Raw genomic sequence first — 12927 nt, 5'->3', positions numbered from 1 at the left:
GTATTTTCTCTTAGGCTAGTCACTTTTTCCAGGAAGAGAAATCTTCTCCTCTCTTGCCCGCTAGCTGAGAGCAGGGCAGGGCTGGGATTGTGGGGCCGCCACTGTTCGGAGAGCTTTGGGAGCCAGGTTGGGGAAGGGAGCTGATGGTATCACTGTTTTGTATGTGGTCTTTGACTTACTGCTCCTGTTTAGGGCGTGGCACCTCATTTCCTCCCTGACTCCTTGAGCTGGAGTCTTCTATTCTGGACCCTCCATGGTTGAATCCAACTAGAATATAAATCTGTTTTCTTCTGAAGCCGGAGAAGAGTATTGCCTGACTGGGGACAGAGAGGGGACCTGAGGTGTCCAACTTCTGGTTCAGACTTCCAGCTAGTTCTCAAGTCTTAGTTCCTATGGCTTGCCTCTGTGTGGAGTGGTTCCTGGTACTTTTAATCACTGTCCTCTTGGGGGTTTTGCAGTACTAATTGGCGGCTTTTTGGATTTTCCCTCTGCAGCTTCGGACTTCAGCTTTCTTTTCCCTGCTGAGTCCATTACTTCCTCTCTTCCTGCTATCCATCTTCCAGAATTCTGTTGACATCTCTCATCTGCTGCCTTTTTCCTCCCCCTTTCCCTTTGTCCATTTATACCTTTATTTTTTTCCCTTATAGTCATTCTAATGGGGCTTCAGGAGGATGCAAAGAATTGTGTCCATTTTTGCCATGTTTAAATGGAAGCTCAGGTCTTTGTGCAGAGAAGATGGGAAATGACCTTGACTTCCATGCCTCCATGCCAGAACGGACCCCTATCCCTCCACCTGCCACCCAGGACCTATGACCCTTGTTCCTTCCCAGTAGCAACCATTGTTACTAATGTGTGTCCTTCGCATTCATGTGGATCCATTAAAAATGTGTAGTCTGTTTATATAGGTGTATTTTTTATTTCTTTCAACTCCTGTTGAATAGTGTATCATACCAATATACCTAATGTTACTTATCCAGTCCCTTATTATGGATGTTTATGTTTTTTACTATTACAAATACCACTGCAGTAATAACCTTTTTACTTTTGTAGTCTCCATATGCAAATGCATGAGAATTTTTCTAGAGGACTACTTACCTTGACATTTTAATGGGTAAAATGGAGGTGATTTGGAGGCTTTCTCTGAGGCTTTGAGGAAAACATTTTATTTAATTTGCTTTACATTTTATTTTATAACTATGGTGAGAAGTAGAATTATAAAACTTCCAAATCTTTTAAAAAAACTGTACTGAGAAACATGCTTTCTTTACTGTCTGTATTATTAACAATTCTGAAATCTAAAATATTTTGAGAACTGGAAAATTTTTTTCCTAACTCATTTGGCAGTAAACTTGACCAGTCTTAAACTCCTTTGGTAGCCAAACTCTGATCCCGACTGACAAAGCTATTTATTTTAGTTGGTATGAGCATACATGTTATTTCGAAAAATATTAATGTGTGTTAATATATGATACATTAAAACTATATGCACTATATTACCACCCAAAATTCAAGAAATCTTGAATTCTAAAACCTATCTAGATCTAAGGGTTTCAGGGGAGGGATCATGGGCCTGTGGTCAAGTCATAATCAACTGGAAACTTTGCAGTGGTGGGTGGCAAATGATAGATGAGAATTTATTTCTCGTTGATGGAAACTTTTTTTTTTTTGTCCTTAAGAAGAACTCAGTTTTTTTTTTTCTCTTTAAACTGTGTTCCAAGAGTGTTCATTTTTAAAATAACAGCTCTTTTCTTTCTTTGACAGCTATAATAGTGAAATTGCTTGTGATAATGCAAATGGATTTCAAATTCAATAGAACTTTTTTTACATTAAGTATTTTAAAAAATGATGAAGCCTTTTTTCAAGCATACATGGAGTTTACTTTGCTAACTTTAATTCTTCTTTAGGATTCATATAACAAAATTAAAACATTGTTAACAGACCATAGCCTCCATTGTCTAAAGTTGAATTTTACCTTTGGATCTATAAACTTTCTGTACACATAAATAGTTTTTATGTGGTATTTACAAATTCTCATTAAATTCATTCATGTTTTCAGAACTGTTGGTTAAATTTAGTAAGACTTTTTTTTTTTTAATGTTTATTTTTAAGATCGCGCAAGCGGGAGAGGGGCAGAGAGGAGGAGGACAGAGGATTTGAAGCGGGCTGACTGTAGAGTCAAGAAAAATTATGTTTTATTGGAATTTTATTGAATCTACAAATCAGTTTGGGGAGAATTGACATCTTTACAATGTTGAGTTTTCTTAATACAGAAGATGGTGTGGCTCTCCATTTTTTTAAAGTTTATTTTTGAGAGAGAGAGCATGAATTGGGGGAGGGGCAGAGAGAGAGGGGGACAGAGGATCTGAAGCAGGCTCCACGCTGACAGCACTGAGCCTGACACAGGGCGGGACTCGAACTATGAACTGGGAGATGATGATCTGAGCCAAAATCCAATGCTCAACTGACTGAGCCAGCCAGGAGCCCCATCCATTTTTAAACCTTTCTCCATAAAGTTTTGTTTTCTTCATTAGATGATTGTATTTCACAAAATTCTTTTGTGAAATTTGCCCCTGATTAACTTATATTCTTTGTTCTTATAAATTACATTTTTTTCATATAAAAATTTTAAGTTTATTTTTGAGAGAAAGAGAGAGAGTGGGGGAGGGGCAGAGAGAGAGAATCCCAAGCAGGCTCTGTGCTGACAGTGCAGAGCCTGATGTGGGGCTCGATCCCACAACCATAAGATCATGACCTGAGCTGAAACCAAGAGTCAGACGCTTAACTGACTAAGCCACCCAGGCACCCCTATAAATTCCATTTTCTAATTGGTGATATTACTGCTAATGTTGGAATCACTGGAGTTTTTAATATGATCTTGAATCTTAACAACCTCGCTGAATTTCTTACTGGTCTGAATTTCTTGGTTTCTCAGTATAGATAATTATACTGTCCAGAAATTAGAACACTTTGTCTCTTCTACTCTCTCTCTCTTTTTTAAAGTATTATTAGGAATTGTAGTTAGTACACTGCTGAGTGGTCGGCATGCTCTTAGTTTTTAATAATTTATATTAAGCAACTGTCAGATGAGCCTTTCCTAAGAAACCATACTCCTTTCTTGCTCAGGATATGTTTATCGTTTCCACAAAGCAAAGGCATACCTGAGATTTGCTTATCTTTTTTTTCCGGTTGAGAACCTAATCTTGGGCAGTTAAAACTTCATCAGTTTTGGGGTGCCTGGGTGGCTCAGTAGGTTAAGTGTCTGACTTTAGCTCAGGTCATGAAATTGTGCTTCACGAGTTCGAGCCCTACGTCGGGCTCTGTGCTGACAGCCCGGAGCCTGGACCCAGCTTCAGATTCTGTGTCTCCCTCTCTCTCTGCTCCTCCCCCACTGGTGCTCTGTCTCTGTCTCTTAAAAATATACATTAAAAAATTTTTTAAAAAACCAAAAAACTTCATCATCTTTTTTTTTTTTTTTTTTTTAAAGCAATCTCTACACCCAATGTGGTGCTCAGACTCACGACTTGAGATCAAGAGTTGCATTGTTCTTCTGACTGAGCCAGCCAGGCGCCCCAAAACCTCATCAGTTTAAATTTTAGTGTTCCATTTTATTCATGTTTGGGGCTTGTTATATTCACGGTGCCTTTTATTTTTTTAAACTCTGACTTGGGGCACCAGGCTGGCTTAGTTGGTAGAGTGCGACTCTTGATCTTGAGGTTGTAAGTTTAAGCCCCATGTTGGGGGTAGAGAGTCTTTAAAAAAAAATTAAAAAAATAAAATATCTGACTTATGGGAAAATATTCAGGTTTATTTATTTATTATTATTTTCACCATTAGCCTCTTTTCTAGTTGCCTTGCCAAACTAATACACTTCCCGTGTTTTTATTTTATTTATTATTATTGTTTTTTTGTTTGTTTACTTGTTTGTTTGTTTATTTGGAAGAGAGCAAGAGTGGGCAGGGGAGGGACAGAGAGAGAGAGAGAGAGAGAGAGAGAGAGAGAGAATCTTAAGCAGGCTCTAGCAGAGCCTAACTTGGGGCTTGATCTCACGACTGTGAGATCATGACCTGAGCTGAAATCAGGAGTTGGATGCTTAACCAACTGAGCCATCCAGGTGCCCTCATACATTCCATGTTTTAAAAACCCTTATTTGTGTTAGGAGGTGAATATGGGTAAAAAGTATAGGCAAGTATTCTTTGTGCTGTTTTTACTGTTTCAGCTTTTTTGTATATACAAAATTATTTCCAAATGAAAGTGTTTAAAATGTATTTGTAAAAGTAACACATGCTCATGATCAGTATTTAAAAGTATCTGGAACAAAGAATTCCTACAGCTATAACAAAAAGACAACTCAATTTAAAAATGAGCAAAAGACTTGAACAGACACTTCAAAAAGGAAGATATGAGAATGGCCAATAGCATATAAAAAAGTGTTCAATGTCTTTAGTCATTAGAAAAATGAAAAACTTAAACCACATTGAGGTACCACTGCATCCCACCAGCATGGCTAAAGTAAGATCGATGACCCAAATGGTGAGGATGTGGAGGGTCTGGAACTCCATACAGTGCTGCTGGGAGTGGAAATCTGTGGAAATGTCTGGAAGTTGTTTTTCTTTTTAATCATTCATCCCATACCAAGCAATTCTGTTCCTGAATATTTACTCACAAGAGATAAAAAACCTGTCCAGAAAAAGGGGTGTGCAAGAATGTTTGTGGTAGCTTTATTAATAATTGCCAAAATCTGGAAATAATGCTGATGTCCTTTGATGAGAGAATAGATAGACACATGGTTGTATATGACCACTACTCTGTAATAACAAATAATGACCTGATGCCTGTGGCCACACGGATGAATTTCATCAACATTAGACTGAGCAAAAGAAGCCAGGGACAAAAGAATATGTACTGTATGATTCTGTTTCCATGAAGACCACGAACAGGCAAAAGTAATTTTTGGTGATAGAAATAAGAATAATAATTGTGTCAGTGGGTGGGAGAGGCAATGTAGAGTTGGGGTTGGCTAGGAAGGGGCACAAAGGAACTTTTAGGGATGTTGGACATGTTCTGTATCTTGATATGCATTTGTCAGACTCATCAGAAAGTATACATAAGATATGTGTTTTACTGTGTAAATTATACCTCATTTTAAAAAGTAAGAGAAAGGACACACAGGGTGTATACATTGATCCAAGAACATTCCCGTATATTAAAATGCAATGCAGTTATCATATTCAGAAAATGTAACATTATTGCAGCCTTGCTGTATGTACTATGCAGTCACATTTAAATACCCCAATATTGTCTTTTATAACTTTTTTTTTTTTTTTTTTTTTTTAGAGAGTGGGGGAGAGGGAGAGAATCTTTTTTTTTTTTTTTTTTTTAATTTTTTAATGTTTATTTTTGAGAGACAGAGCATGAGCATGAGCAGGGGGAGGGCAGAGAGAGAGGGAGCACAGAATCAGAAGCAGGCTCCAGGCTCTGAGCCGTCAGCACAGAGCCCGATGTGGGGCTCGAACTCTTGAACTATGGACCTGAGCCGAAGTCAGATGCCTAACCAACTGAGTCACCCAGGTGCTGAGAGAGACAGAGAGACAGAGCGAAAGACAGAGACAGAGAGACAGAGACAGGAGAGAGAGGAGAGACAGGAGAGACAGAGAGGGACGGGGCGGGGGGTGGGGGGAGAGAGAGAGAGAGAGAGAAAGAGAGAGAGAGAGAAAGAGAGAGAGAGAGAGAATCCTAAGTAGGTCCCATGCTCAGTGTGGAGCCTGATGCAGGGCTTGATCCCACAATCTTAGGATCATGACCTGAGCCAAAATCAAGAGTTGGACACTCAACCAACTGAGCCACCCAGGCGCCCCTTTCATAACATTTTTTGTTTTTAAATGTTTACTTATTTATTTTGAGAGAGCAAGCATATGCGTGCACACACGGGAGAGGCAGAGAGAAAGAGAGGGAGAGAGAGAATCCCAAGCAGGCTCCTTGCTGTCAGCACAGAGCCTGACATGGGACTCGATCTAATGAGCCTGAGGTCATGACCTGAGCCAAAATCAAGAGTTGGATGCTTAATTGACTGAGCCATCCAGGCATCCTGCTTTCGTAACATTTTTAGTATTCAGGTTTCAGTGAAGGATCACTTATTACCTGTTAATTTCTTTAAACACAGTTTCTTGATAGAAAATATCCTTGTGAAAAAAAAAAAACCCCAAAAACAAAAAAACAAAACAGTCTTGAGTCCTAAGGCATATTATCTGATGCCTATAATTCTCAGCCCATTTCATTTTTGTCAGACATCTACAGTTAATGTTTGGAAAGTTATGGTGTCAAACGTGTAGAGTTTATAAAATGGAAAGATTAAGGATTTTTAAAAAGGCAGAATTAGAATTGCTAATCTTTCATTTTCTTAAAAGTTCTGTTTGCATTTTACAGAAAATATGGCTTTAGAAACTTGGGATGGTAGCTTGAATTGCAAACAAATGGGCAGTATTTCTGTTTGTTTAATTAATGAGATTTGTAATCAACACTAGGTTCCCCTAGACTCTAGGGCCTCTGGAAAGGAAATTAGCTTTTAGTGACTTACTTTCCAGAGAAGCATTTAGCATTATAATTTTTCTTTTTTAATGTTATTTTCTTGATCACAAAAGCCAATATACATTAATTGTAGAAAATACCTCGTGTCAAAAAGAAAGTCCTTACAACTCTGCCACCTAGAGGTAGCGATGACTAACATATGTAAGGAATATCATTAATATCATTGTTCTTGTCTTTTGTTTATGCAAACACATTCACACAATTTTTTTAAAAACAGGTGATGGAATCATACCATATGGATTTGCTTAATTCACCTGCTGTATCATCATTTCTTGTCATTAAATACCCTGCAGCTTTATTTCAAATGACTATGGTAGTGTTCCTTGATGGAAATACTGGAATTATTTTTTGTTTTAAAACTTTTTTATTGTAGAAATATAAGAGTAAACTGCTTACAACATAAATGTTCAGCTTGATGAATGTTGTAAAGTAAACATCCTTGTAACTGCCACACAGATCAAGACATCAAGTGTGGCCAGCAGCCCCCAGAACCCTTTCCCACTCACAGCTCCCTTCTTCCCCTCAAAGGTAGTAGCTACTGTCCTTTTTAGAAGTTCTATTTTTGTTTTTCCTTATTGTTTCCCACCTGTGTTTGCATCCCCAACAGTGTAGTTTTATTTTTGCCTGTTTTTGGAACTTCTTACAAATGGAGTCATTACAGTGTGCTCTCTTTTGTGACTGGCTTCTTTCATTCAACATTTTGTTTTTAAAATTCATCCATATTGTTGTAGTGGCGGTAGTTCATTCATTTTTCATTGTATACTACCATGTTTTGATTCTACTGATGATGGGCATTTTGGTTATTTATAGACCAGGTTACAAATGTTGCTGCTATGAACACTGGATCTGCTTCACGGGGTGTGTGTGTGTGTGTGTGTGTGTGTGTGTGTGCGCGCGCGCGCGTATTTCTCTAGAGAATCACATGTAGGACTGACATTGCTGTGTTGTGGGATGTTTGTACCTTCAACTGTGCCCATAATGCCAAACTATTCTCAGATGGTTGGATCAGTTTTCATTGTGCCCATTCCTCATCCTCATTAACACTCCTTGGTATGGTTAACTTTCATTTTAGCCATTCTTATGGGTGTGTTGATATCTCATTGTGGCCTTAATTTGCATTATAATGTGTTTTCCTTATTGTTAGTGAGGTTAAAGAGGTTTATGTGTGAATGTTGTTCATTTGGATATCCTATTTGGGACAGTGCTTTAATTCATGGTCTTTTGCCTACTCTTTTCCTGGGTTCTGTTTTCTTCTTGATTTATGTAATCTAGATACATGTTCTTTATTGGTTGTATCTTCTCCAACTCTGTAGGTAGTTTGCCCTTTTTACTTCATTAATGGTGTTTTTTGTGGAATAAAGGATCTTAATTTTAATGTAGTTCAATTGATTGACTTTCTCTTTTTAAGGATTCATGCTTTTCATGTCCTGTGTAGTCTTAGAAATGGAAGCGTTGGGTTAAGAGGACTTTAGATTTTCGTTTACAGCTTACTCTCCCACTGGTAGCACATGAACCTTTGATACCATTTTCACTCTCACCAAGAATGTAGGCACGATTCCTTCACACTTACTAGAACTGGAGTTCTGGGGTCAGTTTTGCCCTTGTAACAGACCTCCTTGATTTATTATCTTCGTTTGCTCGTGAGACTCAAAGAGCAGGTTTGGTTCATCATTCTATGCACATGGCAGCCATTAAGCATAATTCCAAGATTAACACTAAAAATATTCTTTAGCTTTTGATTCTGAGGAGCATTTAGAGCTGGCAGGAAAAGAAATAAAGATCTAACATGCCATTTTCTTTTTTATTAATTTAAGGCAACATGATTTTGGCTTAAATTAATGGAAATGATGAAGATTTAATACAAGGGGTCAAGGGACCCATGAAATTGATGAGTTAGAATTGTGTAGCTTTCCTTTATAAATTTCTGGTGTATTTGTAAGAGGTAGAATCATGATTTTATCTGCTCTTCTTCACACACTTTATTTAAAGAAGAAGACCTCCTTGTCCTGATGTATCTCTGTTCCTCCTCTCCTCAGCCCCCAGTATTCATTCAGAGTCCTTCCTAATTGTGAGGTGGAAGGTGGCCCCTTGGTGTTCCCTGGGTTGGCGGTGGAGTTGAACTAAGACTGCCACAGAGCCTGTTCTCCATTAGGAGAATAAATCAGGAGTGGAGCTCTCCTGCACTCTGGCCTGCTTTCCTTGAACTCATGGTTTAGGTGGCCAGCACTTTCCCTGGGCCTCACCACAGTCCCAAGTCCTCTTCCTGCCTGCAGACTTCCCATCGTTGCCAGAATGAAATTCCTGCGGCTCACATCGTGCCCCTCTCAGCGCCCTTCAGAGACTCACAGGTAGTCAGAATCTTGGTCCCGCAGCACAGCGTCTCATCATTTACCTGGCTGCTCGCTCTTAAGCCTTATGCACCTAGTCCTCCAGGTGCTTGTTGAAATCTGTGCTTTCCTTGCATTTGGAATCTTCTCCCTCCTGTCTCCTACTGCCAAACCATCCACCTGCTAGCTTAATGCTAGTTTAACTTTTAAAACTCAGCTTAAGAGACACATCTCCCTGCAGGCCTTACCTCTGTGCCGTCTTTCCTCCGGCTCACTGAGTTAGGTGTCCCCTCTTCCGGACTGCCCCAGCTCTCTCTGTACGTCTGTTGCTGTGCTTTGTATTGTAGTAGATTTCATTTTCTTTCCTACTCCTTTGAGTTCCTTGAGGGCAGGACCCTGATTCTCCCTCCTTATACACCACCCCCCACCAGGAACTAGCATGGTGTAGCTTATAGGGGGCACCCCATAAATGTTTAATGAGTGAGTGAACATGAAATTGTGTCTGACTTTCGTGACGCACGTATGAAAAGAACTTGCAGAGAAAGAGGTCAGTTAGAACGGGATAGGAACTTATCAGTATTCTAAATCTCTCTTCTCCAAAAGCAGTGCGCATTTAGGAGTGACTGCTGTGCCTGTAGCATCTGTCGGGTTTTGCTCACCTGAGTTGTGCCTTGCTGTCACAGAAGGATGCCCTGCAGTGGTCTCGCAGTCCGGCTGCAGTGGAGGGAGAGGAGCCAGAGGACACAGCCGACGCGGAGAGCTGTGGGTCTAACGAAGCCAGCACTGTGAGTGGTGAAAACGATGGTAAGTACCCTTCACAGGATGGGCCAGGAGCTGCAGGCAGCTTGCTAGAGACTAACCTTCACTTCCCCCTCTTCCAGTTTCTCTTGATGAAACGTCTTCGAACGCATCCTGTTCTGCAGAGTCTCAGAGCCGGCCTCTTTCCAATCCTAGGGACAGCTACAGAGCTTCCTCACAGGTAGGGAGGAGAGTTGGTGGCTAGGCTGGGGCTAGTTGGGGCCAGGCAGGAGATAGGACTCTTCTGTGTTAACTGTGAGCGTGTAGGGAGAGTGGAGCAAATCAGTTTGGTCTTCACCTGTTGGTACAGTTCAGAGTGGGCCATAGGAAAAGTGGGCTGTGGATCTGAGAGCAGAGTGGTTTGTTTTTCTTCATTACCACAGATAATATAGTTTGCCTCCTACTTCTGACAAACACAGGAATATCTGGGACGGGGAAGGCACAGTGTAGAGTGGGGAGCAAATGAGCTTGGGAGTCAGCACTTGGAATTATGGCCCTGCCGCTCACCAGCTTTGGGACCTTGGGCAAATTCCTTATCTGTAAAACAGGGTAACAATACAGTACACTCAGCCTGGAGTGGTAGTTGGCAAGGTGCTGGCCACGGCTCAGTAACACGAGTCAGTGCCGCTCCCCCATCACATGCCTGAGCTGGTTGAATATATGAACTCTGTTGTACGAGATGGTGGGTGGAAACGTGGTGGAGAGGGACCACTCTTGTGGCCCTGCAGGTGACTCGGGCTCCTTTTGTAATCCCTCGGCGATACAGGCAAACAAGCAAAAGAAAAAGACTGGGGTGATGCTGCCTCGAGTTGTTCTGACTCCTCTGAAGGTAAACGGGGCCCACGTGGAATCTGCATCAGGTATGTGCAACCTTGTGATATGATGCTCCTTCCTCAGGTCTTGGGGCCTGCCTCCGTCTGGCAGCAGTGTCTGACCTAGGTGGTACGGTGCCCGTCGAGGCAAGAGGCCCTCCTGGTGGGCAGCACGCTGTGGTGGTGAGGCCTGAGCTAGGTTCCGGTGCTGAGCTCTGCCGTGCACACCGCCTTTTGGTCTCCCAGGGCGGCACGAGGGTCCGATGAAGGAGTGTGCAGGTGCTTGGTAAAGGTGCAGTGCTGTGCAGATGAAGATGGCGGTTTGGCATTCTTTCGTGATACCATAAAGCCAGACCATGCGGTGGTGATCTCTGACAGCCCAAGGTTGGGCCACGGAAGCACCCGCTATTGCTGGCAGTGTCTCAGGGAGAGCTGGGAGAAGTAGGCTTGTCTGAGAGCCCTGGGCGCGGCGGGTGATGCTTTTGACCAGTGGAATGCTGTGCCTTCAGGGTTCTCGGGCCGCCACGCCGATGGCGAGAGCGGCAGCCCGTCCAGCAGCAGCAGCGGCTCTCTGGCCCTGGGCAGCGCTGCTACTCGTGGCCAGGCCGAGGTCGCCCGGGACCCTGCCCCGCTCCTGAGAGGCTTCCGGAAGCCGGCCACAGGTGAGTGGCTTGGCACTCATTTCTCTGCCTGTAAAGGGGGCCCCTGCAGGCCTAGTGAGGAGAGGACATCTTCTGTTCCACTTCCTGTACCAGTTTATTTTGATTTCTTGGGTGGACCTCTAATTTTTTTTTTTTTTTTAAACCTTGTATTTTGGTTATTGCACGTGTAGATCTCTGCTAGACTAGAGAGAACTCCTTGTGGGCAGAGGTGACGCCACATTGTTCCATGTATGTCCCTGTAAGGGCGTGGCCCGTGCCTGCCGTGGTGCTGCTTAGCAAGTGTTGGAGTGAGTGAAAATTGCTTTTGAGCTTCTCAGGGAAGAATTCCAGCATCTATTTTCTTTCTTGGGTAGCATCCTGTCACGTTTGTTCTCAGCACCCAGAGTTGCGGTCAGGACCCCTTTTTGTAGCCTAGTCAGCATGTTGCGGAAGGAGGCCTGTGTTGAATTTGGAGTGCTCCTCCCACCCCTCGGGAGGGCTACAGGCTATTTGCAAGGCCACTATGCTGTTTGCGATTTCTGAATTTACTTCTCAGAGCCCACATGCTGGTTATTTGTAGACGGGCCACATGAAACCATTAAGAAGACTAGCCTTGGCTTCTGAAAATTCGACTAAACCGTTGCCCAAGTGGGACCTGGGTTTGTTGTCTTGCTGCTCTTCCAACTCCTCCGCAGTGCTTAACCTTAAGGTCTCATGAGTCTCTATTCTTAGTGATTTTCTCAAATACAAGTGACATTTGCTGACGCTTCTGTGAGAGAGATTGACAGCTCAGCGGCTTTAAACGGCCCTTAGTACTTTGCCGTGTGGAGATCACCTCTCTCCGTCCCGTTGAGGGAAGGCGTCTGCAGAGTCGTCTGTAGGACACTCAGTAGATTCACTTTCAGACAACCGCCATCATGTCTCCACTTGGCTTTGTGGAGCCTGTTCTCCAGCTTTGGAGGGAAGCTCGCAGCCTGCCCCCTGCCTGCTTCTCTGTGGGAAGAGTGTCCCTTTCAGCCTGTGTCCCGGCACGGCACAGAGTCTCGTCTGAGGATGCAAGCCCAAGCGTTCTCTTAGGTTTGGTGGCAACATCAGTGACCTGGACAGAGTGATTGTGACGTGCAGGTTAGGGCGGCCTGGATGTATGTGCGGATCAGTTCCGTGTAGTTTGGGTGCTGCCGGTAAATGTTCTCCCTCAGTTGACATTTGTTCCTTCGCTTTGAAAAGTTGAAAATCTGTACCTTGCTTCTCACTGCTTTGCAATCACAGGTCAGATGAAGCGCAACAGAGGGGAAGAGATAGATTTTGAGACGCCTGGGTCTATTCTTGTCAACACCAACCTCCGGGCCTTGATAAACTCTCGGACCTTCCATGCCCTGCCAGCCCACTTCCAACAGCAGCTCCTCTTCCTCCTGCCAGAAGTGGACAGACAGGTGCAGAGGGGCGGCCTCCTCTTTGCTTCCCTCTGGGTGGGCTTCTGTTCTCTCTCTGAGTTTCTTTATTGTGCTTTTCGCCTCGATCCCCCTAGGTGGGAACAGATGGCCTATTGCGTCTCAGCAGCAGCGCACTGAATAACGAATTCTTCACTCATGCGGCTCAGAGCTGGCGCGAACGCCTGGCTGACGGTGAGTAGACGTTCTCAGACGGCTTGAGAGGCGCCTGCCGTGTGTGGTGTCGCTTGTCCTTGGTATTTAAAACCCAGACATTCATTTTTCACCAGTCTCTTCTTTTTCTTCAAGGGAGTATTCAGTGTAAGGTAGGCTT

The 12927-nt window shown here is 43.0% G+C and overlaps 1 protein-coding gene across 3 annotated transcripts in view; it reads left to right on the top strand.

The window, feature by feature from the left end:
• ASXL1 (ASXL transcriptional regulator 1) overlaps window positions 1-12927 on the top strand; it is a 76191-nt gene that overhangs the window by 55585 nt on the left and 7679 nt on the right. For 2 of the 3 annotated variants that reach the window (XM_019458811.2, XM_053890354.1), the window contains 6 exons: window positions 9596-9716; window positions 9794-9891; window positions 10477-10570; window positions 11032-11184; window positions 12433-12596; window positions 12692-12788. In XM_019458811.2, the coding sequence (XP_019314356.2) occupies window positions 9596-9716; window positions 9794-9891; window positions 10477-10570; window positions 11032-11184; window positions 12433-12596; window positions 12692-12788 (727 nt within the window). The remainder of the gene's footprint in view (window positions 1-9595; window positions 9717-9793; window positions 9892-10476; window positions 10571-11031; window positions 11185-12432; window positions 12597-12691; window positions 12789-12927) is intronic. The other variant, XM_053890355.1, reaches the window with a different exon arrangement.

Source organism: Panthera pardus, unplaced genomic scaffold, assembly GCF_024362965.1.
Source record: "Panthera pardus isolate Hobbes unplaced genomic scaffold, ASM2436296v1 HiC_scaffold_25, whole genome shotgun sequence".
In the NCBI taxonomy this organism is placed as follows: Eukaryota; Metazoa; Chordata; class Mammalia; order Carnivora; family Felidae; genus Panthera; species Panthera pardus.
Note: the sequence above shows the minus strand (reverse complement) of the source record. Positions and strands in the feature narration are given on the sequence as shown.